Source organism: Copadichromis virginalis, linkage group LG6 (assembly GCF_057382275.1).
Source record: "Copadichromis virginalis isolate Kocher_CV1m ecotype Utaka linkage group LG6, C_Virginalis_male_GT1.1, whole genome shotgun sequence".
In the NCBI taxonomy this organism is placed as follows: Eukaryota; Metazoa; Chordata; class Actinopteri; order Cichliformes; family Cichlidae; genus Copadichromis; species Copadichromis virginalis.
This window is the reverse complement of record NC_140623.1, coordinates 2914314-2941567: the sequence shown is the minus strand read 5'-3', so window position 1 is coordinate 2941567 and position 27254 is coordinate 2914314. Positions and strand designations below refer to the sequence as shown.

The 27254-nt window shown below is 41.5% G+C and overlaps 1 protein-coding gene across 1 annotated transcript; it reads right to left on the bottom strand.

Annotated features, from left to right (window-relative positions):
- Window positions 1–1963: 1963 nt before the first annotated feature.
- Window positions 1964–25999, bottom strand: LOC146706926 (ral GTPase-activating protein subunit beta-like). The gene is made up of 33 exons (XM_085458225.1): window positions 25805–25999; window positions 24846–25022; window positions 24076–24278; window positions 23445–23611; window positions 23167–23341; window positions 22434–22565; window positions 22215–22360; window positions 21958–22008; window positions 21079–21123; window positions 13360–13407; window positions 12592–12743; window positions 12348–12513; window positions 12084–12213; window positions 11831–11998; window positions 11350–11464; window positions 11125–11257; window positions 10931–10992; window positions 10756–10846; window positions 10544–10665; window positions 8930–9112; window positions 8661–8809; window positions 6864–7033; window positions 5980–6083; window positions 5618–5773; window positions 5096–5281; window positions 4553–4711; window positions 4203–4320; window positions 3997–4119; window positions 3421–3500; window positions 3241–3319; window positions 2843–2897; window positions 2619–2758; window positions 1964–2544 (listed from the first exon to the last, which is right to left on the bottom strand). Exons 2-33 carry the CDS (start codon window positions 24999–25001, stop codon window positions 2372–2374), a joined length of 4137 nt encoding a protein of 1378 aa, XP_085314351.1. The 5' UTR covers window positions 25002–25022; window positions 25805–25999; the 3' UTR covers window positions 1964–2371.
- Window positions 26000–27254: the final 1255 nt, after the last annotated feature.

Sequence of the window (27254 nt, the reverse complement as noted above, 5' to 3'; positions counted from 1 at the left end):
GGGGTGACAAAGGGCACCCCTGCCTTGTTCCCCGGAATAGAGAGAAGGGTTCAGATATGATATTATTCGTTCTCACCATAGCCTGGGGGCTCGAATAAATTATTTTAATCCACGAGCAAAATGTTGGACCAAAGCCGAATCTCTCGAGGGCCATAAATAGATAGTAATACTCTATTCTATCAAAGGCTTTGTGGGCATCTAAGGATATCACAATCTCTGGCATAATGTTATCTCCAGCAGTATATACTACATTGAACAGACGGCGGAGATTGCTGGAGAGTTGTCTACCTGCAACAAACCCTGTCTGATCAGGATGTATTATCTTACTTATAACAAGCTCAATTCTAGCTGCCAGTACTTTAGTCAGTATTTTATAATCACATCCAAGTAAACTTACTGGGCGATATGACTCACATTTAAGTGGGTCCTTATTCTTCTTAAGGAGTACAGAGATCAAGGCCTGTGACATTGTTTGGGGCAGAGCTTTTTTATCAAGAACTTCCTTAAATACTCTGCAAAGTAAGGGAATCAGTGCGGGAGCAAATGTTCTATAAAACTCACTTGGGTACCAATCAGGGCCCGGCGCTTTTCTTGTCTTCATACCCCGAATTGCTTTGTCTATCTCCATGACAGATATGGGTCCCTCTAACCTATCTCTATCTGCTGCCTCTAGTGGTGTTGGAGTAATCGGTAATTAGTTACTGATTACTTTTTTCAAGTAACTTGACCAACACTGATCTCCAGCCTTCTTATTTCGAGCTGAACCCGCCTGTTCTGGGCCTTCTCCTCAGCCTCCAATTGTAGACGTGCCAGCCGCACCTTCCTTCCTTCCTCTCAGAAAGGATTTTATCTTCAGGTTGAAGATTGTTTTGTTCTAGTTATAATTAGTTGATACTGTTATAATAACCACCGTTATCTGTTTATGTTGACTCTGAATTCTGACTCCTTCTTCGAATCCTGTTATTTATTTATTTATTTATTTGCAAAGTATACATTACCCTCTCATCCCTTAGACCTAGAATGATTGAGTCTGGAAACTTTGTGGCACCATCATCTGTGAAGAGAACCACCAGTGGCAGATCTCCCAGTTCTGACGTTATCAGTGAAATGCTAAAGCCGCTTGGCTGTAAGCACAGGCTCCACTAGTTAATCTCAGGCAACCCTCATGGAGCATGTTTGGTCAGAAACATGCATGTCTAGTGGTACTCCTATTCTTCCTTGCATAAAGCAGCAAATAATGGTCCTACTGCTGGGTTGAAAACCTGGACAGTCTGAGGGGCAAGTTCACAGTGCTGGGTGAACTGAAACATAATATCCCAGAGGTGTTTTGTTGGCTGTAGGTCAGGTATTAATTCCTTCATTATCCAGAAGCTACCTGCATACTCTTGCCGCAGGCATTGATGTGTAACAGGAGGACCCTCTGCAGCACTGATGTGTCTGACAATGGGTCCAAGGATTTAATCCAGACACCTAATGGCAGTCAGGGTGCCATTGTTCAGCATTTATAGGTCTGTGCATGCCTCCATAAATATGTCCCCCTAAATTGCATAACATTGTCCATGACTTCTCCAGACCCTTTGATCTTCTGTGACATGGCGAACAATGAAAAGCACAGGGCGCCAGTGGACTTGGGCTCTCAGACCACCCTCATGAAGTTTGTTTCTGATTGTTCAGTGACTTTCACAAGCAAGAAATCAGATTACTTTGACACTCTGGTGTATCACAAAAACACATGCCTCAGACCAGAAAGCTGGAATGTAAATTGAGTCTTACTAACCTTCACATGACCCGGAAAACTAGTTTGCTTCTCATAAACAAACAAAGCATGTCTTGCTTGGAGGAGGGCCTGGTGTAGACCCAGGACACACCGGCTTACTGCTTACCGTCTGGTCATGGATCAGCAATTGACCAAAAATGATTGCATCAGTCAATGAGTTTAATCAGTTATATTAACCCCCCCCAAAAACGAAAAACAAAAACAAACATAGATGTGTCATTGCATATGCTCTGTAGTTTGCATTGTAAAGGTATTTTGCTATAAAATGGTCAATGTAATTCAACAGAGGACCAATTAGTTGGCTGATAGGATGAACATAAGACTCTTAAAGTACACAGGTTTTTGCTTTCCTTTTTAAAACAAAAAAAACATACAATATCTGTATATATTATCTTTAATTTCAATGTTTAGTCTAGTCTTTAGCTGGAGGCTGAAACAGAACCTTTTTTGTCTGATTGGCTAACTTAACAACCCTTTCATACTCTCTCTCTCTCGCTCTCTCTCTCTCTCTCTCTCTCTCTCACACACACACACACACACACACACACACACACACACACACACACACACACACACAATTGCAGGGCTAGCAGATTAGGGTTCATAGAAAAGGGAAGAGTAAAAGGCAGGTTCAGAGTGGCGGCTGCGGTAGCGAAGAGTGATGTCATTGATCATGTGCTTTCTTCTAATGTGAGGTGGTGGAGTAGAGTCACTTTCTAACAATCTTCGGTGGCACCAGTTTATCACCATCTCCCTAACCAAAAAACCTGGAGACAGCGAGACGGTCAGACAGGAAAAAAGGCAGTCACAGATGCAGACATGAAGACAAGGAGACACATACCCAGTGACCTCTGGCTGACCACACTCCCGCTGACCAATGGGACTACCAAACCAAACTTGCTGGTGGTGTTTTCACTGACATGGATTCGGTAGAGTCCAGTTTTCAGAGGATGTATAAAAATCAGCTGGATTGTGGATATACTAACAGATTGATGGACAAAAGTGTGTTTGCACATTTTAAGATTTTTCATAGTCTTAAAGCGTGAGAATGAATGAGAGTTTTACCTCATCTCTGTTTGTGACCTGGTATGTGACAGGAGACCAGACACAGGGAAATTCTCTGAAACACAAAAACACATTTATCCTCCATTCACGGCATAGACAGATTAGATCCAGATCACCTACATTAATAGTTAATCTGCCACAGGCCAGGCCATTAAGATTCCAGAGCCTGTGTTTAAACATGTATTGAACTGTGTGAGTAGTATAACACTTTGTCTTTGAGCTGGTCTGAGTGTGTTGATCACTGTATGTGTCTCAGTCTCTTCAGCAAACTCTTCTGAATTTAAGACATCTCTCACTGGTAGTCTCTTTGTCTATGTGATCTGTAATGTCACCATGGACTTTAAATTTGCACAGAGCAAGCATGAACTTCTGTTTTCAGAAAAATGAATCATAGTTACCAATGTCCTCGAACCGTTCGACCCAGACTATCATCAAGTTGCATTCAGGGCTGTTACATGGCATCATTGCTGGATAACTCTGCACAGACATGAAAGATCAAGAGACAAGTAAGAAACGAGTATGTAAGATACAAATTAGAGGAACAAGGAAAAAAAGTCTTTTATTTTGAAAGTCCATACATTGGATTTAGAGTGACGTGGTAGGTTGAGTGGTGACTCAGCAGGTGGGAACAACACCTCTGAACTCTTTGACGAGCCATCTAGTTCAAAGAAAACAAAATGGGTCAAATAAAATGTATTCATACAAAATTTAGAAATTACTCACAACCTTATATGGTGACATGCATTCTTAAAATCATAGTAAATGTTAGATTTCACACTATTATGTTTTAGCAGAAATATTCAATATTTAATGTAAATATTAATTCAAAAGTTTCACTTATGAGTGATTTTCTGTTTTATTGACACTCAGATTTGAAGATTGGGCGAGTCATAGGTGAAGCTCGTTCTTGTTCCCAACCAGATCACATCAGGTTTAGCCATGTTTCAGTGTTTCATGTTCTTTGAATCATCTTATTTTTAACAACTTTGCTTAATTACAGGAGTGTTGATTTGAATACAAAAAACCAAAAACCAAAATGAAGACATAAAACTTGCATCTCAAACACTAACATGCTTCCTCAAGTCACACACCACACAAACCCTCTGGGTCAGAAGTTTGGATTAAGTGTTTCACTAATGTACATTATGTGTTACCATGACTGTGTAGCAGTGATGGGACAATGAAGGTGAGCTCTGTCAGACAGTCTGTGAACATCAGGATGAACCGCTTCCCGTCAAACACACTCCCTCCGCTGTCACCCAGCACAGAAGAAAATTCTGGTAGAAAGAAAATAACCAATCTGCATCAGCAAGAAAAGCCTTAAGAGTGTTCTGTGAATGGCCCAATCAGCAACACATACCGGATCTGCTAGTGCTGACCCTGCCCACCTGTCCCACCTCCACCGGCCAACCAAGAGATGACAGGAAGTCAAGGAAGTGTGAATGGACATTGCAGGCCGACTCCACATTCTTCAGGATCTATACACAAACAGATAATAAAATTAACACAACAAGAGCAACATTTTCAAAAACATTACAACAATTCGCAAATAATTGTATCTAGATCTGACAGTGTGTCATTGTCCACACAAAATGACACTGAAAGAGAAGAAAACAACCTTAACCGATCTAAAACTATATACAAAATATATTTAATTGAAACAAACGTTGAACACAGTCAGCTGCTCATTTAAAACTCTATTTAGGTTGCCTCAGCCTCTGTCCTCTGTCCTGCTCCCATGTAGAAGATAAAGGTGGAATCGTAGATTCTTGATGGCTGCTGGTCCAAATTTCTCAGGCTGTCAAAGAAACCAGGAAGAGATGAGTCGAGCACCACAAGCGGAGCTGGAACACCACTGATGCCTGGATCCTACAGAGAGAGACACACAGATAAGCACACTTACACGTGTAAATACAATCAGGTACATAAGTGTTTGGACAGTGACGACATTTTGCCAATTATGCTTCTGTATACCACCACCTGATTTTAAATCAAACAATTAACATGGTATTGAAGTGCAGACATTCAGCTTTAAGTCAAAAGTATTACATCAACTGTTTAGCAATTACAGCCATTTTTATACATCATATCGTCAGAGGCTCAAAAGTAATTTTACTTAAGTTACATTTTATTTATATAGTGCCAAATTGCAACAACAGTTGCCTCAAGACGCTTTATATTGTAAGGTAAAGGCCCACAGTAAGGCAGTGAAGACCCCAACAACCAGGCGACCGCCTATGAGCACCTCTTTACCTTTACACTCTCAGGTGTCAGCAGGCCCAAGTGGGACAGGAACAGTCTTGCCGCCTGGAAATGGGTGACAGGTGGAGGAGGTTTACAGGTCATCGGGACAGCCGAACGACTGCTCGCTTGTGGTCGAGCCTCGACTTGCTGCTGTCTCTTTAAAGCTGTTCGCAGATGTTCTAGTTGCTGCTGCACCTGGCCAGTAAAAGGTTACACCTGGAATTACACTGTAATTACAACTGTCACACCTAACCAGTTCAATGTACTCAGGAAATAGTTTCAGTAATTGGCTTAACTATACCTAACAACCACAATCATCAGTCCAGATTTTCTCAGTCTCTATATGACTGCATCATCATATAAAGTAACCATTCAATCAACGTGTTTAGAAGAACATACCAAGTTTTAAGGAGAGAAAAAATTAATTACTGAGGAGCTGCCCGAGTCATAAACAGTCATCTATAACTGATAATTCGTTTTAAAGAAGGAGCATATACTAATATACTGGGTTTCATCCAACTTGGTTCTTACCTCCTCAGTAATGGTCTCATGCAGAGCTGGAATACTATGATCTGCTTTAACTGATGGAACTGTATCAAAACTTTCAGAAAGCAGCTGCTGTTTGATAACAGTTTGTATTCTGGCATCTTCCTGGGCCATGCTGTGCTGTTCTGGTATCAGGGGTTCCTGAAAACAATCATCAGGTAAGAGAGAGAAGAAATGACTGACCTAACCTGAAAAAAGTACTACAAAATATGACTTCACAAACTAATGGAAGACATCTAAGTGGCTGCGCACATCTTTTGTATAATCTATTGTAAGCTATGATAAAGTCCTCTGAAGGAATGCACAACATATACTGAATCATACTGCATCAGCTTGGAAGTGGCCACCTGTGTGTCAGCTTGTCCCTCGTGAGGCTTTGGACAAAGCTCTAGACTCCAGGTGTGGCGTCCTGACGCTCCCCTGGTCACCATGATGAGTGATGGATACTGTGCTGCATTCACCATTGAAAAGCAAAAACACAATCGAAACTATCAACGGGCAACTTTGAACCTCCCAAAGATTAGTTCTATGTGGAACAGTAGAAGCTGAAATCTAAAATATCTATTAAATATTACAGTATGTGTCGAGTACTGCCTGCGTTCCTGTTGTGCCAGGATCAGTGTGAGTATGTGATGTGATAAGCCTGTGAATGCTGGAAAGATTAAAGGTTTCTACTGTGACTCTAGCAATACCAGACACATGTGGCAGGGGATTCAGGCAGTAACAGATTATAAGGCTGTGTGACAACAACACCTTCTTAATGAACATTCTTAATGAGCACCCCTGTAATAAAAGCCATCCTTCACGTTGATGAGAAAGTAGTAAATCTCACCGTGGCTGTAAAAACCTGAGGAGAATGAAAATAAAGAAGGCAGCAGGCTGCAACAACATTTTGAGACAGGTACCAGAATGTTGTTTGTCAGCTCAGCATTCAAAACGACCATCTCCCACAGCCACTTACACCCTCATCAACAGACTGCAGTCAGTGGGGAGTAGGTAACAGGATCTCCATCTTTCTGTTCCATGACTGTATCTTTAGGGCAGTTCAGTTTCATGTCTGGAATGATGCATGTACACTGGTTTTCTGCTGCTATTGTTGCTGTGCAATATATTTATTTCCTGTACAGTTTTCCTTAATAATGTAAATAGAAAAACATTAGCTTCTATTCTTTTGTGTACACATCCCAGATTCCTTTTTATCAGTTTCACAATTAGTTGTATCAGGACTCACCCTGTTCACGTCCCAGTGTTTGCTCCAAAAAGGCTAGGATCATGGAGCTTTCCACCACAAAATATCTGAACTTCTCAAGACTGCTGTCACTCTGACAGGAAGAACGAACCAGAACATCCTCATTGAGGATACCACTGACGAAAGGGAATGCCTCTGAAACCTGCATAACACTGAGACAAATACAGACCACATCCTTAAAGCTAGAGATGCCCCAGTCTGATAGTTGGATAGGATGTTTGGTGGTAACAAACCAAGCTACAGCTCATCCATTCAGTATGTTTACCATGGAGCAGGTCAGCAGTTGTACGCTATGTTGCCAAAGGTTTTTGCTCATCTGCCTTCACACGCATGTGAACCTGAGTGACATGCCATGTCGGCACACCCTTTGCTTCGTCTGGAAAGTTTTCCATAAGGTTTAGAAGTGTGTTTATGGGAATTTTTGACCATTTTTCCAGAAGCACATTTGCGAGGTAAGACACTGTTAATTGACAAGCTTGGCTTGTAGTTTCTCCTCCAATTCATCCAAAAGGTGTTCTGTTGTGTTAAGGTCAGGACTCTGTGGGTAGGGTCTTGACATTACAATGTAAAGAACCTTGAGGAAACTGTTGTTCTGATTTGGTGCTATATAAATAGTATTTAATTGATTGTATAGAGCACTGGTGCACAAAGGAATTAGAGGAAACCAACAGCAAAGTACAGTGGTTTTGAGATATTTCACTATAGTTACACAGGGCTTTTCTTTTGATAGTTTGCAGTAACTTTAATTTGACTACAAACCCTGATGACTAAAAGGCTGTAAAGATGACAATGCTCTTTCTTTCTGTGTCATTTCATCTCAAATCAAATCACCTCTTTCTGTGATTTCTGTGAAATTTTAGCTTCACATATTAAAATACTTCTCTTGATATTTTTTTATTTTTAAAGAGGCCCATTCACCTACTTTTTGGGAGACAATGTTTTAACATGAATATCTTAAAACATTTAAGGTTAAAAGCCAAAAAGTTTGGACCAATGCACTAATTAAATCTCTTAGCATGGCCGATTTGAAATACAAAAAACAAACAAAAAAAGAGGCAGTACTGTAAAGTCCCACATTGCAATAAAAAATAGAATGTGAGTTCTGTAAAAACAAAAACAAAAACAAAGAAACAACCCCCCCCCCCCCCCCCCCCCTCCTTTTTGTACCGAAATAATTTGTACAAATGATTTTTAAAAAAGGATTAATTAGCACATTTCATAGTTTTGCAAGACCAAGTTTGGCCACATTTCCGTGATCAGTTGTTCAATACAGCACCCTACACCCTACCCCTAACCCCCTAATACTAACACTAATACCATGGCACAACCAAGCATGGATCAGGGTATATAAATAAAACTGAATTGAACTCAATATGACTGAACTTGTAGTAAAATAATGCATTGTTGCCAGCTTCATGAACATTATTTGACTCATTTGTCTCCATTGCATCTGTGTCATGTGTGTGAAGAGCAATAAAAGGAGATTCACTCAGACTGAAAGTATAGCCAGGCTCAGAAAGCTTTCTACGATGAAATGTTTAAACAATAACTGCTTTTGACAGTCTTATACCACATATACCACACCTTTGATGAACAGTAACAGATTTTTGAAATGACATAAATCCTCGAAGCAATTCATGTCAAAATTCTGTTTTTGTTCCTGTTGCTTGTTAAGAAGCAACCAAAATGCATGATATAAACTAAGTCAGATCTTATATGCAAAACGATTGGTTTCTATAATCTCTACAATCTTAATGTTATTGTTACTGTGATGCTCACCAGCTAAGTGTGGCCTCAGCTGCCTCCTTCACCCTCAGAGAGGCTGGGTTTTGGTCTTTCTCCTCTTTACATCTCACTTTTTGTTCCTGTCTAGACTTACTGCCTGAAATCCCGAGTTCCACGATCTCCAGGACCTCCAACAAACACTCCTGAATAAAGTCAAATAAAACACACACTAAATAAAGCGCATGGATGTTCACCTGCTGGTCAGTCATCTGGCAGTTAGATATCTCATTGATACATAGTGATTAGTTGGTCTGGTCAGTTACCTTATGGCCAAGCAGTGTGGGATGTTGCGTTAACCAGACATTGAGACACTGGAAGGCAGCAACAATGATGGAGTGCAGATCTCTGGAGTGAAGAGGAGGAGGACGACTGCACTGAAAAACAATGTAGGTGCAGACTGAACTGACTACTCGCATCCTCTCTGACTCCTCCACTCGCACTTCCACCTGCAGGGGGATAGGTACAGGATCATAGTGGAAGACTGCCAATACTAAGTTTCCCTGTATAATTTTGAGAGATCAAGAGCTTCACATGTCAAGGATGCCTGTAATAATTTGGTTCAGTATAAATAACATTGATTTAAATGTAAGGTTTTCTTGTTGGCTATGTTATTTACCAAGTTTGAAAAATTAGACTTTTATAAATGTCTGGGTTTTGTATTAAAACAAACCATTAGAATCTTGAATCAGATTAGAAGTTTTTTGGAACTGCCAGACACATCTGTACAGACACCAACATGTTTTAATCATGATTTTATGCCCCCTTGGCAAGATAAGACTTATCATGACTGGAGAGAAAAGGGTTTAGTGTCTATTAAGGATATGTATATTGAGGATACATTTTCTTCATTTGGTCAACTAAAAGGGAAATATAATCTGCCACATTCACACTTTTATAGATATCTGCAGGTCAGTCATTACATCCAATCCAAGTTTAAAGATTTTGCAACTCTACCGTCGGAGCACGGGATCTACGAAATACTCAAGAGCCAACCTGATTCCAGACAGCTTATCACAAAAATTGTACAGTTACTTGGTGACTCTATTGTAGTGCATACCGTTGGGATCAGGCAGGCTTGGGAAAAAGAATTGGGGATGAATGTGCCTGACTCTATGTGGAGTAAGTGTCTGTCTAAAATCCATTCCTTCTCCATAAACAGCCGACACCAATTAATTCAATTTAAAATCCTCCACCGGTTACACTATTCTAAGGTCAGACTGCACAAGATTTCTCCTTCTATCTCCCCAATGTGTAACAGGTGTAGACGGGCAGAAGGTACATTGTTCCATTACTTTTGGTCTTGTCCCTCATTAACAGAGTTTTGGTTTAAAATATTTGACTGGTACTCCAAGGCATATATGAAACCTCTACAGCCTGAACCTGAACTCGTAATTTTTGGATGTTCTCCAACGTCAGAGCTACTCCCGGTTAAAGTGCAGGGGCCACTGGAACTAGGTTTGATTGTTGCCAAGAGATTAATCCTGAGGGAATGGAAGTCCCCCACTCCTCCTTCCTTTCAGTTGTGGGTAACAGACACGATGTCCATAATACAGATGGAACCCCTTTTTGGAACACTTTGCAAGAGCCAGATTGGGCTAAACTCTGTAAACGCTCATCAACTTCAGCTGTTTGTATTCTTCTTGTATTGTGAAGTGCAAGTTTGTTTGCATTAAGTGTTTTTTCTGTATGCATCTGAGCCTGTCTGTGGTTGCCTTTGTTTGTTCTGCGTTTGTTTTTGTTTTATATTTTGAAAATTTAAAATAAAATTGTCCAAAAAAAGTAAGGTTTTCTTGATCTCGCTGAGTGTGTGTGTGTGTGTGTGTGTGTGTGTGTGTGTGTGTGTGTGTGTGTGTGTGTGTGTGTGTGTGTGTCTCCACCTTGGCCAATCCTCCCAGTACTTCCAGGGCAGACAGACAAACTGCTGAATCATTCCTCCACTGAGACGTCAGACGCTGAGTGAGCAAACGTAGAGATTGAACCCACAAAACTGCCACTGCATCTGATTGGACGCACATTACTGCAGTTAGATTCTTCAGATATGAGGGATTGATAATATAAAACAAATTTAACTGAACTGATTTGTAATTACTCGATCCTCTGGTCCATCGGTTTGAACTGGTCTGACTTGCTCCCAAAGCCTGTTTGAGTTTACTGGTCCCAGTAAGCAGGGGCTCAGTTTCCTGAAAGCAAAAGCAAAAAACTGTTTTTGTCTCATAAAATGAAGGCAAATGTAAGTACATATCCCTAAATATCAGTAAACTCACTTGTTGAGTTCGTCCTGCGGGCTCTAACACAGCTGAATCCTGAATCAGATTCAACATGGCCGCTATACAAACACCAGATCAGAAGTGATTACAATGGAAAAATCTTTCACATCAAACACTCAGATATGAACTTCTGTTAACTGGCTCAAAAACTGACCCCAGGACCAATAATTGGAAAAGAATCAGTAACTAACCCAGGAGGAGCTGTATGTTACAGGTGTCTGCCTCTGTCTGCAGAGCTCCAATCAGGACACTGATAAGGCGTGGCTTCAGCAACAGGAGGGTACTTGTTGCAGCATCAGCGCTTAACTTCCTATCCTGTAACTCCTAAGCAGCAAAGTGAACACTACTGCTACAGTGATCCGGCTCATCTCTGCTCAGGCAAGGGTACGTTTTTAAGCAAGTGCATGATAAGTTACCTCTAACTGGACTGATCCAAAGTGCATAGGGATGGGCAGCAGGGAAAGCAGGACTAGGATGGAGGCTCGCCTTAAATCCACCGGAGTGACAAAATTCTTAAACTTCAGTAGCTCTCTGAGTGAGAGAGAGTATGAGAGAAGCCTTTAGTTTAGTAATATTTACCGTCGTTGAGATTCAGGTGAACAACAAAATCCAACAGCCTGAAATCCTGGTAGGTAATAGCATCTATCAGCATCCATGAGCTCATGACTCAGCCTCCAATCAACTTGCCAAATTCCATAGATGAATTTTACCAATTGCCAATTCCAATTTTAAGTTGTTCTGGGCTGAAAGATGCTTTACAACCCATTCTTCCTCCGTTTCATTCTGTCTGGCTGAGTTAACGTCTAACATTACTAATGTCAGCTTTATTCTGCTATTTAAAAAAAACTCAAATAAACTTTTCTCATTGAACAATTACAGTATTTGCAGTACTTGCACCTGTCAAGCAGCACATTTTCCAGAGCTGAGATAAAGGGAGGTAGCAGTATGTTGACTCCTCTTAGGTCACAGCAGAACAGAGAGGTGGAGTTCAGCAGAATGGAGGCCGGAACAGGGGAACTGGCCTTCTCTGACACTTGAAGACCCTGTACCAAAACCAGGTAGAACCTTGCAGAATAAGAGATGGAGAACCATAATCATTACACTGCTCAAAGATGGGTGGATAGCTCTGAACAGGTGAACAGGCAGGTACCTGGACAGGTAGACAGACAGAATTTCCTCTGCCGTCTTCCTGCAGCTGAAGATCCTGCAAAGTGTCCCACAAGCCTCAGCTCGACCTGCTGCCCATCCATTTGACATCACAGCAACATCACCCTGCCCAGCTAGAGAAGACAGTTCAGTAAGTAAGATATGGAAGCACAGCAAGAGTACACAAGGAATACAAGAACTACTGTACTGTGCCTACTATGTGTACGTGTAGTATGTGTTTTGCGTAAACAATACTGCAGAGACAAACCAGAGTCTCTGCTGATTAATGCAGCATCAAACAGCCAGCAACCAAACAGATGTAGAAGGTGGTCCACATTACACCTGAGGGGTGAGGGAGAGGGTCTGAGAGATGAACAAAACAGGGAGGAGAAGGAAGGAAGCTGGGAGAAAGATTTCCAATGGCATGATGGAATCTGAAAGAAAGGAACAAGCAATAAGTTAAAGAGATCAAGAAGTGCTACATGACAAATGAAAAAGAAGTACTGTGGTACCGTGGGAGTCTTGGTGGTTGTCTTGGAAACATTTGCTGCTGTCACTTGTCTGTTGTATGGAGGGGAGGAACTGGTTGAGGAAGGGGAGCTTGGCATGCTCAGTACATTCACTGGAGTGGGTGGTGCACTGCCAGAACGAGGCCGGGAGATACCTGAGAAAAAAAAGGAATAGCAGCACCATTTCGCTGATATTTACAAAAAGAAAAAAAAGTGTGCAAGTGGCTTTAATCTTCTCTCATTGGTGTATCAGAGTTGTAAGTGGGGATTTGGAAAGGTCAGAGTTTCACTTGTGAACAAAATAGACTAATTCAATTTGACAAAGACTTTAAGGAAGACAATAGCAGCCCATCAAGTGGTAGCACTGTTGAGGAGAGAAAAGAATATGTCTTTATATGTAATATGTAATATTTCAGGAAGCCTGATGGCCACAAGCTTTTTAGCTTGTTTTCCAAGTAATATCCATTCATCCTGTTATTATCTTGTGCTTATCCAAAGTTGGGTCGTGGGCGCAGCAATGATCCTTCCAGAAGTCCTGCAATGGTGAAAATCTGCTCCACTGTTTCGTGCCCAGAGCAAAATCTGGTCAGTGCCTCATTTCAGCACCATCGAATAAACTTCCTCCAGAAGGCTGAGAATGGTAATAACCCAATAATTGGAGCAAACCCCCACCCCATCAACATATTTTCTAAGTGCAAACCATCACCCTGATCTGTCACTCTACAGTGAAACTGAACTGAACTGAAGTCAGTGGTTATCTGTGGAGCTTACCATAGGAGGGCAGACGGTCTCTGAACGGGCTTTTGGTCACAGAAATACCTAGAAGGAAAAAAGAAAAAGAATTACCAAGCTGAAATAGTTAAACCAAAGCATTGATGCCAATTTGGCCTAACAAAACATACATAAATAAACAATAAAACAATAATAATAATAATAATGATAAAATCTCTAGAATATTTATACATTGTTGATCTAATAAAGGTTTGGGTCGGGTTGTACTTCATGGTGCTAAACTAAATTAAGTGAAATTAAGCATGGACCAGAGTTGGGTATGATGCGTTACAAAGTAACACATTACTGTAATCACATTGCATTTTTAAGTAACACAGTAATGTAACATGTCACTGCCATTATTCAGTAATTACAATGATCAATTACAATATCAAGAGAATTACAATTATCTTGTTACTTGCATTACAAAAGGTTCTTCATTTATTTCCATGACCAGCTCACAGAAAGAAAATAAAAACATCAAACATACATGCTTTGTCATTCATGGGCACCTGTGCTACATTCAGCTGATTTCAGTTTGTCTGTAGAACAAAAACGATACCAAAACGCTTTATCAAGTCCACCAGGAACTGAGCGGTGCTCCAAGTGGCAAAGGAGTACCAGTCAAGAGCAAGGACGGCCGCCTCTTAACAACGGCGGAGGAACAAGACCGACGATGGGTCCAACATTTCGAGGAAATCCTGAATCAACTGGCGCCCATGTTGATGATACCCATAGACGCCTTCTGCCCCCTGGATAACCTTCCAGTTAACGTTTATCCAATTACTGTTGCGGAGACAAAAGCCATGATTCAGTCAATGAAGGCTGGCCGGGTCCCGGGGTTGGACGAGATTTCGGTTGAAAAATGGCGGTGACCTTATAGTCGAACAACTTATGGCCCTGCTCAATCACTGCTGGGAGACAGTTCTGAAAGATTGGAGGAAGGATGTCATCGTGAAACTGCCGAAGAAGGGTGATCTTGCTAATTGTAACAACTGGCGTGGGATAACTCTCCTTTCTGTTCCAGGAAAGGTTCTGTGCTCCGTGCTTGTCACGGTTGACGCTGGCCAACCGTGGGGATGTGAGGAAGGAGGACCCAGGCATGGAGATCTGAATATAAGCAGTGCGTTTATTTACAGTGAATGGAAAAATAACAATAATTCCTCAGTGCATTCCCGACTCCCGTGTCATGTCCTCTTCCCAGTGCTAGTGTTCCTTGTCTCCGCTCCTCAGTGTCTGAGCACCCCGTGCTTGCTGCCCTCTTGTCTCCACGCTTCTCGTGAAGTCACGCAATGATCCAGTGTCGGAGGGAGCTCCATCGCACTCTTAAGTAGCTCCTCCGACGAGGCTTGATCAGCTGTGTGATGGTCTCCAGGTGTGGCCAACCACCTGGCAGGGCCACACCCACCAGGCCTGAAGGTGCCTCAGAAACTCCAGCATCCACACACACACACACACACACACACACACACACACACACACACACACACACACACACACACACACACACACACACATATACCTGCAAGAAGGGAGAATGAGGGACAGCACACCAAAAGTACACATGTCCATAATTGCTTAGGGACCCTGGTGCGCTCAGACCCAGGACACTGACAGTGCTACTCTGACGTAGGGCTGCTCGATTATGGCAAAAATGATAATCACGATTATTTTCACTGAAATTGAGATCACGATTATTTGACGATATTTATTTCGTCCGCCAGAGCTTATATTATTTTTTTACATGCTGTAGTGCCATTTGTGGGAGCATTTCACATTGCTATACATCAATACAACTGTTATAGCCCATATTTTTAAAATGTGTATGTATTAAGTCCATAGTAACTACATTAATTGCAAAAAAGTGCAATAAACTACAAAAAAAAATTGAAAATCGTTTTTGTTTTGTTTTTTTACATATATTTCTACTTGGAGAAATTTAAGAGGTTTATCCCTCAAAACTTTAAATACAAAAAAGTTGCAAAAAATAGTTTACAACAACAGGAAATTTATTTTGAGTGTCTTCATAGTTTTATTTTTGGAGATACAGCAATTTTTATATACTGCAGGAAAAACAAAAAACAATCCTATGATGCAAATTTGCAAAGAATGTGCATGTGCATCAAAATAAACTATTTCCAGCAGTGCAATTCGAGTTCTAAGGCCTACAAGTAAAAAAACTACATTTTCCGCGAAAATGACGTCACTTGCGATAGTTCGCGTTGACGTCTTTTTCAATGTGGGAAGTGTTATGAACAGCTGATCGGCTCGGCAAAGCGTGTTTCTGGAATATTATGTTTTTGTTCCTGCAAGCGCTTTTTATGCAATTTTTGCAAAGCTATATGTGGAAGGAAACCGTGACCTAGGACAAGCTGATGGCATAAGATGTAACTCCTCTGGTTTCATATGGAAAAAAATTTATTGTGCTAGCTTAGCGGTTCAGGTTCTACAGGGATTTAAAAATAGTTACACAAAACGAGCATGCTGCTCTGACCGGCTTTAAAGGGTTAAGAATAACAATGTATTGAATAATGACTTTAAAAAATAATATAAAATAGTGTGCAAATACTGATAACAGTGCAAATGTTTGCAATATAAGAAATAAATGAAAAATGTGAACTTTGCAGTGTTGCTCTGTGGTGCAGCTACGACACCATAGCAAAGTTTACACACTGTGTCTACTTGATCCACATCTGACTCCGCGAACCCATAATGTTTCCACACCACTGAAGTTTTTTTTCTTTACCTTTCTTTTCAACCAACGGCAGTCACTCTCCTCTCCAAATAACTTCTGCTTAGCTTTCCGAGCTTCCCTCGGGTCCTCTTAATTGTTGTGACGCGTGTTCGAAATGCAGAGCAGTGCGCTTGATTTGCCACATGGAGCAGCGCGAGAGTAAAGCATGAGGGAGGGGCTAATAATCGGCTCAGTCATTTTTAATGATCGTTGAAAGCCCAGATCGTAATCGTGATTAAAATTCGATTAATTGAGCAGCCCTACTCTGACGTCTTTGTTTGACAGTCGATCAGCTGCTGCGGAAAGAACAAGCCGGGTTCCGGAATGGACGATCCTGTTCAGAGCAGATTTTTGTGCTACGGACAATAATCGATCAAAGTGCCGAGCTACAGCAACGACTGTCAATCAATTTCATAGACTTTACAAAAGCGTTCGACAGCGTGCATCAAGAAACGATCTGGAGAATTGCCGGTCCTACGGCATACCGGAGATGTTCGTTAGCCTCCTGAGAAACATCTACCACGAGTCAAGCTGCTGTGTCCATACAGATAGTGGGATTTCGGACTCGTTCGAGATCAAGACGGGAGTCCGACAAGGCTTGGTTATATCGCCGTTTCTGTTTGTACTGGCTGTGGATTTCATCTTGCGGCATACCCTGCGGGACAGGGAGCATGGAGTCCAAGGACACGACGGACGACAAATTGCAGATCTTGATTTCGCGGACGACATTTTGCTGCTCAGATCTACTCAACGCTCCATTTGTGATTTGACCACCATGCTGGAAAATGAAGCGTCAAAGATTGGCTTGCAGATCAGCGCTGCAAAAAGCAAAGTCATGCGGCTCGGTTAGGCCAGAGCACATACTCCGGTACTCGTTGGCCACCACCTGCTTGATGAAGTCAATCAGTTCACTTTTCTGGGCAGTGTGATAACACCGAACAGTGGCTCAGACAAGGACGTCGCCTGTCGGCTTGAAAAGGCAGCATCGGCCATGCGCAACTTGAATCCAGTTTGGAGATCGACCGCCATCTCGATATCATCCAAAGTCCATTTGTTCAATACGATACTCATACCAATGGCTATCTATGCGAATGAAACATGGAAGTCGACGGCAACGATTACCCGATGACTGAATGTTTTCCAACAGCACGGCCTCCGACAGATTCTCAAAATTTCATATCGAGATCATGTTACCAACGAGGAGGTCCTTCAGCGCACTGCCTCACAACAGCTAGCAGACGTGGCATTGGAGCGACGATTTCGTTTCGCCATCACGTTCTTCGCCAACATCCAAAATGATTACCGAAGATAGCCATGTCATGAAGACCTGTCATGGAGCTGCGGACGTCCAAAACAGACGTGGAGACGGTCATTCATTGAGGGCCTGAAAGCGGTCGATCTTTCATGGGATGAGGCTGAAGATGTGGCTGCAAACCAAACTCATTGGCGAGCCCTTGTGGCCCAATGCGCCATCCGTCACAGGAGGAACTAAGTCTAAGTAGAACAAAGAGCGGTCTACAGTGGAGATATGGAGATATAGACTTTACTATTACACAAAATAGTAAGGCAGATGTTGAAGTGGAGGATGCCATCCTGTACCTCCTACACAGAGCCCACTCACACCTGGACAAGGGAAAAAGCACGGTCAGGATCCTGTTTCTTGACTTTTCAAGTGCCTTTAATACCATCCGGCCCTGTCTGCTTCAGGAAAAACTAAACAGGATGCAGGTGGACTCCTGCCTGGTCACTTGGATCTTAAACTACCTCACCGACAGACCACAGTACGTCAGGCTGAAGGACATCACGTCTGACACTGTGGTCAGCAGCACAGGAGCACCACAGGGAACTGTGCTGTCCCCTCTTCTCTCCACCCTGTACACCTCTGACTTCTGCTACAACTCTGAATTATGCCACATTCAGAAGTTTGCAGACGACACAGCCATCATGGGGTGTATCTGGGATGATCAGGAAGAGGAGTACAGAAGTCTGGTGAGGAACTTTGTCACATGGAGTCACACAAACCACCTGCAACTCAACACCTCAAAGACCAAGGAACTGGTTGTGGACTTCGGGAGGTCCAGAGCGGGTCCACTGCCAGTTCAGATAGAGGGAGAGGAGGTGGAGGTGGTCAACACATACAAGTACCTCGGGCTGTGGGTGGACAACAAACTGGACTGGTCATGCAACTCAGTGCCGACTGTACTTCCTCAGGAGGCTGAGGTCTTTTAACATCTGCAGGAAGCTCCTGAGGATGTTTTACCAGTCAGTGGTTGCTGGAGTACTTTTCTATGCTGTGGTGTGCTGGGGGAGCAGCACAGCAAAGAAGGACTCATCCAGGCTGGAAGAACTGATCAGGAAGGCTGGCTCTGTGGTCGGCATGAAACTGGACACTCTGGTGACAGTGGCAGAGAAAAGGACATTAAAGAAACTGCTGGACATTATGGACAATGCTGGGCATCCTCTGCACACGGCCATAAACAACCAGAGGAGCCTGTTCAGTGACAGGTTGCTTCTCCCAAAGACCAACAGACTTAAAAAACTCCTTGTCCCACACGCCATCAAACTGTTTAACTCCTCACTGGAGGGGAGAGGGAGGGGAAACAGGAGGACAAAGGAGGGGGGAACAGCTGTAGTGCCTCTTCACTGTGCAATACTTAATATCCAACGGAGCAATAGACTCACAATACTTGAAATGTGCAAATCCCTTGTATTCTTATTCGTATTTATTTTATTTATCCCTTGTGTATACTCTGTATTTATATATATGGTATATTTCTGCTCACATTCTGTAACTTCTGTCGGTGCTGTGCTATTGGAAACCGAATTTCCTGGAGGAACCAACTCGAGGGATTAATAAAGTTTTATCTAATCTAATCTAAAAGACAAAAGAGCAATCAAAGTTATACATTATAGTTCTAACAGAATTGCCACTCTGTAAGCATCTGCAAGGCTAACACAAAGAATCCAGGGCAATGATAAAGCTGGTTAGGCTGACCGCAGCCCATCAGTCTGACTAGGGATGGGTATCGTTTAGGTTTTATCCGATACCGGTGCCAAATCGGTACTTTTGAAACGGTGCCGGTGCTTAAACGGTGCTCGAACCGGTGCTTAAAGAATGGAGAACACAAACTTTGTCCAAAAACCTCTCATGTTCAGCTGGGTTTTTTTTGTAAAAAGATAACAATGTTAGCCTTTTCTGCAGCTATGGGGCATATATGGCATCACTCTTGGCTGGAAGCAGTGCTTAAACAATGGAAAAAACACAAACTTTGTCCTAAACCTCTCATGTTTAACTGTTTTCCACTTTTTCTTTGGTCATTTTAGCCTTTTTGGCCAGGGTGAAGGGAGTATCTGCCATCAAACAAGAAGACAGCCGCATGTAGCTATGATGATGTTTGCTAGTTCACCTTACATGCATTAATGTAATAACGTGGTTAGCCTACTCAACGTAAATTACACACGAACAACATTAAGCTACTCATGCAGAGAAGAACGGCTGCTGCTGCATCATCATCCTCATCATTTCTGCTACACTGGCAGGGCTAGGGGCCAGGACTCTCCTCTTCGGGTTTTTGGGGGATGTTGCTCCGGGTCCGATAACTCGCAACCCACCCAACGTGCACAGTGTGAGGTCTCGCAGCAAGCTATCAAATACGGCGCATTTCTCGGCTTTTAAAAAAACCGCTATGCGTCACCAGCTGTTTAATCGGATTCTTGGTGTTACCTCCTTTGACAGTATCACAGTATCAGCTTAAAGCACTTGTTGCTGCTGAGTTTGCATATTTTGCTGTGAAGTACAGCCAGACTTTTGACCGCTTCGCCTTGGACATTTTTAATCTGTAGCTCTGCTCTAACAGAACGTACGTACCTGGCCCCGCCTACTATCCTCGGAAACGTAAAATGATTGGCTAGAAGTGTATCACAGCTCAGGAAAAAAAAGCACCGAAATGTGCGCTGCTTTTCGGTCTGGTTACTACCGTTTATGTCAGAACCGGTGCCATCATGGCACCGGACACCGGTACCCATCCCTAAGTCTGACCCTGACAAATAACCAAGGCAATGACGAGCCATCAAGTTTGCTTGATGGTCATATTTCTACGGTAGAATCACTCTGGCGATCACTTTAAGATCTGCTTGGATTGGTTTTGAACAACGCTTTGCGTTGTTGGCTTTGTGATCATATGTAAATACTGAAAGACAGACTCCTAATAATTATGTCATAGGTAATTATTTCAATTTTATGAAATAACACACAAGTAATGTAACCAGTAGTGTTACTTTTCTTGAGTAGTGACCCCAACAAAACTATAAAAACAAGTACACATTTGATATCACTATATTAAGTATTATGGAACAGTGCAATTACTCTAAGATCGCTGTCAGCAGGAAATAAGCAGGGATTAAACATTACATTTGTATTCACTCACACGTCCAAATAAAAATAATTGGATTTAGGTGTTCATATTACTTCGATGGCCACAGATGTTTAAATATCAAAAAAAGATCTAGGTGCTTCTACAAACATTTGTGAAAGAATAGGTCTCTCTCATGAGCTCAGTGAATTCCAGCGTTCTACTATGATAGGATGTCACCTGTGCAACATGTTCAGTTGTGAAATGTCCTGTTAGACTGTTAGTTGTATTATAACCAAATGGAAGACACTGAGAACAACAGCAGCTCAGCTATGAAGTGGTAGGCCACCTGGATCAGCAAATGCTGAGAATAGTATGTAGTAGTTATGTTCAACATATGATTTCATATGTTGAACATAACAAGCTAGGAGCATAGCATGCAGCTATGCAGCATAGGTTACCATGACAGTGTATCCCAGTAAGAGGTGAATAACCACTGAACAACACCGAAACTCACTGGTAAACCTAAAATTACCTTGCTAGTTGTTGCTAATCTTGTTTGGTTCTCTCAAATGACTCTAGGTCTAATTTAATTAGTTAACTGACTGGTTTAATCTGATCAGTTTGGGTTACCAAAAGAAGGCAGCCGGTCTCTGAAGTGCAGTTTTGTTGTCATTCCTGAAAAAACACACAAACAAAGCCAGAAAACTATGAATAAAAATGCTTCCTAAAAGTGATGTAATATTTTTGTTAAGGGCTGTGCATTAAAGCTGAATGACTGTATTTCATTTCGGCGCTCTTCATCCCTACAGTGGAGTTTAAGTTAAACAATCAAGGTGTGATTAAAGTGCAGACTTTTATCTTTAATTCAAGGGGTTTAAAATAAATATTTTATTGTCTATTCAGGCGTTACAGCCATTTTTATCCACAAGCCCAGATTTTAAGAGCCTCTAATGCTGACTGAAAAACAGTTTCATAAACAGTTTCAAGGCCAGTCTTGTTGTTGCATGAAAAATTAAGATAAAAGATCTAGACGTCACTTCAAGTGTTTCACTTGCATTTGCTATGTTTTTACTGGAACTTAATTAATACAAGTGAAGGAGGAACAGTCAGACTGACAAAATAAAACCACTAGTGTTTATGATGATGTGACTGGTGATATGAGAAGAAGAATGAACTCTGAAGTCTCTGAAGCTATACTCTGTGCACTGATTCTGCAAAATGCTGTAAAACTGATCAGATGGGGATCTAGTTAGCCCAACGTCTTTTGACCCTATGAACATGGTGCACTGTTTATAAAATGGCTGCAATTCATGCAGAGTTCATGCAAAACTCCTTAAATTAAAGCTGTACTTCAATCACATCTAGATTTTTTGATTTGGTAGTAGTACAAAATCAGAGATTGCACAAATATTTACGATGTAACTGAATTTGTAATGTGTCATGCATGTAAAGTAGAATGCATGGGTGTGATGGGTTTGTATGAGTTCACGGAGTGTATTGTGTGTATACCAGTGTTTGGAAGGAGTTGTTCTATTGTTTCTTTACTTTCCACAGTCACACCTATAAAAAAAAAACTTACAATGAATTCCTCAATGTTTGGTTATCATGGTTAAGTCTCAACTATAATTTCATTTTGGTATTTTTAGAATTTATCTCTATTTTGTGATTAATGACAAGAGAAATCAGTTAATGTAAAAACTTGGCACCAGATAGTGCCACCAGGGAGATGCCTATACAAAGAGGTTAATGTGTAAAGGTCAGCGTACCCAGGAAGGCGTCGACAAGGATACCGACTCCACTCATGGCTTTAAAGAAGATGTTTGGTAGCTGACTGTCACCTCTTCTCAACACCTCCCCCTGTGAAACTTGAGATGGAACAACAGCTGCTGTGCGACTAAGCTCCACCGGATTACTGGGGGTCAATGAAAAGACATGTCACATGCCAAGTTAAAAACATCTGACCATGTTTCTGAAGCAATTGTTACCTAAATAAGTGCAGGAACCTGAACCAGGTCTGGGGGATTCGCTTATCATCCATGTCCTCGGGGATCAGGGCAGCATCTTCTTCTGGGACTTTAAAGTGAGGGAATGATGGCCCAAAAGTCAGCTGCAGCAACCTGAGCACATTACAGCAATGCAATTACGGACAAAAAAACCATAGGAGTCTGCTCAGTGATGGGTTGCTTCTCCCCAAGTCTAGGACCAACAGACATAAAAACTCCTTTGTCCCACATGCCATCAAACTATTTAACTCCTCGCTAGAGGGAAGGGGGAGGGGAAACGGGAGGACAAAGGAAGGCGGGGACAACTAAACTTTAGTGTTTGCACAAGCTAAACACTAAACAAGAACTAATCACGCGCAATAGACTCACAACAGTCGCAATAATGTGCAAAAGACATTTGGCTGCTACATCTCATTAATGAGTATATTTCATTGCTTATTTATATATTCTGTATTTAAATATGTATATATATGCTATATTTATGCTTATATTTATATTTTATATTCATATCTATCTATCTATCTATCTATCTATCTATCTATCTATCTATCTATCTATCTATCTATCTAGTAGATAGTAACAACATAGCACCAATAATCCAACAAACAAACAATACAATATAGTTCCCCAACAACAACAATAAAAACATCTCCCCATGAGTATTTTGTGGCTGCTGCTGGACAGAACTCAGTCACAGTTTGTGATGTTTCTGAACCTGGAAGTTAAGGCTGCAACAACTCTGCACCACTGTTCCACAACTGCAGGCTGATGTCTCCAGCTGCTCAACATCTGTCTGCATGTCTGCCATAGTGAGCGAGATGGAAAACATCGAGAGCAAGACAGCAGCCACACTTCAAGGAGCACTGCCATCAACATGTCTGATACACCACCTATAGAAATACAAGGACAGGTGAAGAAAGACCGGTGAGACGCAGACAGGAGAAATGGACAGGAGAGACAAATAAAGATACAGGGGGTTAGGATAACTATCACCTGCAGCAGTTGCTGGAGACAGCATGGCATGGTTGATGCGAAGCAAGAAGTGCAACAGAGTCTCCCAGGTGTCTCTACTCATCATGGTACTCTCTTTAGCCAGTACTTGGACAGCACACAGAACCTGCTGATAGAGAGACAGGTAGACCAGATTTACCTGGTCAGACCTGAGTGGAGAGTCAAGAAGAGAAGAGTTCAGAAAAAAACAGTAACAAGTACAACCACATTGATCTGCATGACACCACACTAATGGCTAGTCGTTGGATATGATTAATAGAAGAATTTTATCTTTAATAATCACTGTCTCAACTGGTTTTGGTCTGGTAGGTGTCACTAAATAGAACAGCTTTGTGCAACATAAGGTAGAAGAAACATCAACTATATCAATCTGACCTGACCGATATTCATCAGCCAGTAAAATGAGTATTGATAACTGTTAACACGTATAACATGTTGTTATAAACACATGAATATAATATATGGCTTAACTGGACTCAAAGAAGGGCTGAGTAGCATCTAAAAACATCAGGTATTCAAAACTAACAAGGTCCTTAAAGGTCAATGGTTCCTTAGTGGATCCCTGTATGGGATCAGTAAATCAGGGTAATCAGGTCTAGGAAAGATTGTCTACCTGGGCAAGAACAGATTGAACAGGTGTCGGAGGATCTTCTGGACATACAGGTTGGGGTCTCTGCTGATTGGTGGAGGAGTGGAGTCTCTTGGGGAAACCAGGGCCATTAGCCAATCAGTGTAGATGTCCACGCAGAGTTTGACGGTATCTCCTTCTAGTGGGAGAGTGAGGCCATAACACAAGACCTCCATTGTCCACTTTACCTGCATATTCAGATTATCATTATTATTATTATGTTTCTGTCCTCAGTGATTAGGATTGAGATTAAGATTCAGATGTTTCTTTTGTATTTTTATGATGTGGTTTGTGTTACCTGCACAAGTAAATAAACTTGTTACATTCAGTTTTATTTATGTGGGTTAAATCACAATAACAGTCACCTCATGAGTACTCCAGTAAAGCTAAGAGAGCTGTACAGAGGTTTGGAAGTTACATATACTGTCATAGATACGACTTATGTTTCAAGGAAAATTTACATGCCAAACAGAAAAAGAAGTCCAGACCTGTCATCCACTGAAAATATTTGGTGAATTATTAAACAAAAAAATACAACAAAGGAGGCCTTTGTATCTAGGTTTTAATGATTGGTAAAAGGCTACATTCTCTGTTTATTAATATTTTACACAGCCCCTCTACATTCTTGGTAACAGGGTCTGACTGTATCCAACTTGCTTTGCAGTAAACTGGTCTGGGCTTCAAGTCATTCTTCACTTCCTGCTGTGTTGTCTACCCCCACTGTGTGTTTGGCTTTAGTTAGAGGTCACACTCACCTGTTTGTCTGTGCATAGCAAGCTACGGGTGCCAGGGTTTCCAAGGCCAGCTCCCAGGGGTTTCACCACAGCAACAGCAATATCTCTGCCTACAGAAGGCGGGAAACAGCTGAGCACGCTCACTTGACCCCGCCCACCAGACAGTGATTGGTCCATGGTTGGAAATTCAGAGCTCAACTGCATAACAGACACGCAGAGTTTCTTATCGTGTGAACTGCTTAACAGGCCCTTGGCATGGCAGTTAAAGTGTAGCTGCAGCTACATTAAAACTGTCAGATGTGAGAACAGGTAAACAGATATCAGCAGCTGCAATCTTCCCTTTTTGCATTTTGTGTACATGTTTATTCTGCAGTCTTTCTAAAGTTCACATGAAGTTGGAAAATCTTTCATCTTTGATGCCTTGTTGTCAGTTTAACACATTTACACTGACAACTGAATTGCAACATGAATCTCTAACATGTGAGCCTGAAAGTGTTCAGCTCACGGATAAAATTATCTAAACTATTATAAGGTACAATTACGCTAATGTAATCTGAGGTTAATGTCTTACCGTACAATACAATTTGTTATACAATCTATAAATTCAACTGATACAGGATAAAGTGGTTGTTTGTTATTTTGAGTTCATCTAATTTGAAAATATCTCTTCACAGTGTCCATATACAGTCCTTCTCTTAAGAAGAATAGACAGTGGTTAGATGGAGAGAGAAAAGCAGATAATAAAAGAAAGTGAAGGACACAAAGTAAATTGAAGAATAAGATGTGCTGTTGCAAGACATTTGATCACTAAGATCAGGGTGTTTAAATAAAAGTAAATAAATAAAGTTAAGTAAATAAATAAGTCCAGCTTGTATTGAAATAGTACTGCAGTAAATATACTTCCAGAGAAATGAAATACTGATTACAAGACAGTTCAACATTTCTAACAGCAGATTCCACATGAAACTGAAGTATCATACCTGCACAGGTGAGTCCAGCTGAATGGTTTGCAAGTGAAATTCTTCGCTACCACCTGCTGACACCAACAGTGAAATCAAATCAGTTACTCTAAGGCAAAACTTTAAGCTTCAAGTCACCTTCTGCTGCTGCCTTCAGGGTCAGTTAGGAAATGTGACATTTCAGTCTGAACCGGTTTAACTAGAGGTGTACCTCTTGAGCTGTTATTGCCAGACTGCAGCAAAGCACGGTGTGCAGAGACAGTTTTTAGCTTACATTAAACAGATGGATTTAGTATCAACATGTAGGACCTTCCTGATAGGTTGGTGTCATGTAATGACTGTTTGTTTTACTGAAAAAGCTCCATGTGTTAGAGTCCAAACCAGTAATTATCTACTGCTATTCATTCAGATGCTGCTCTCAGCAGTAGTTGGTTGCTCAAAATGTTCCCTAAGAACATCTTGATGCTCAATCATCCAGGTAAGGAAATTCCAAAAAGTTGATTCTGTTCATCTGGTCGTAGCGTTTTCAGTGGGAGAGACATTTAGTCACTCATCCAAGTGACTTCTTCAGTCTCAGCTGACTGCAGGTTTCCCCAACCTTATAAACAGCACCTTTTCACAATGACTGAAACTAGCGCTACTGAATGTGAGGTCAGTTGCTTGAACATTAACTGTCATGACCATTGATCAACAGCCACTGATTAACAACCACTGATCAAAGACCATGAGTATCATTCACAGAGAGTTGGGGAATGGCTGCAATCACAGCATTGTAAGATGGTGACAGATGTACCCTTAAGCCCCCTCCTCGATTTAGAGATGGTCTTTCCCTTTTCACATTAATGGCCTCCTCCTCTTTCAATTATGACGTTGAAAGAGTGTCCACTGGCCTGTAGGTGTAAATAGATTGTGGAGTCCTGGCCTGATGTTAGCTCTTCTGTTTTGTGCCACTGGCTTCGCCAGAGGTTGTTTAGTTTCACCGATGTATAAATAAGGTAATATAGATCTTTATTGTCATTGTTACCAGAACAATGAAACAAACAAAATATATAAAAAAATCTACAGGTACAGTGTAAGGAGTAGGATCAGTGCAGTATAAAGTGTGATGTGATTGCTTGTATTGCACTTTGAGTAAGGGGTAGGAATGCTGGTTGCTATTGTACAGTTATATAATAGAGGTATAAAGTCACAGCAATTCTCCAGGCACTTAACGGTGTACAATATATAACTCTATTTGTGTGGAGGGACCTGATCTTTGGAGTGGATACATTTTTGGCGCAGCGTGTTTTGGGGTTTAAAAGCCGCAGAGAGAGAATGTTCTGATACTTATGAGACATAAGGGATCACTGAGGGTTTTCGCTTAGGCAGCAGTTGTCCTTTTTTCCTGGATCGGCTGGAGCTTTCTTTAGGCGCCTTCCCAGCTTTGACAAATGTCCAGCTGGGATAGCTACATTTACTCAGAGCCTTCTTG

Excerpts from the sequence above, each read along its gene's own strand:
- LOC146706926 (XM_085458225.1), bottom strand. The coding sequence starts at position 25,001 with ATGGACCAATCACTGTCTGGTGGGCGGGGTCAAGTGAGCGTGCTCAGC. Across the intron at positions 23,342-23,444 it reads GTCTCCAGCAACTGCTGCAG|GTGGTGTATCAGACATGTTG; the intron begins GTGATAGTTATC and ends GTATTTCTATAG. Across the intron at positions 3,320-3,420 it reads CACGTCACTCTAAATCCAAT|AGTTATCCAGCAATGATGCC; the intron begins GTATGGACTTTC and ends ATGTCTGTGCAG.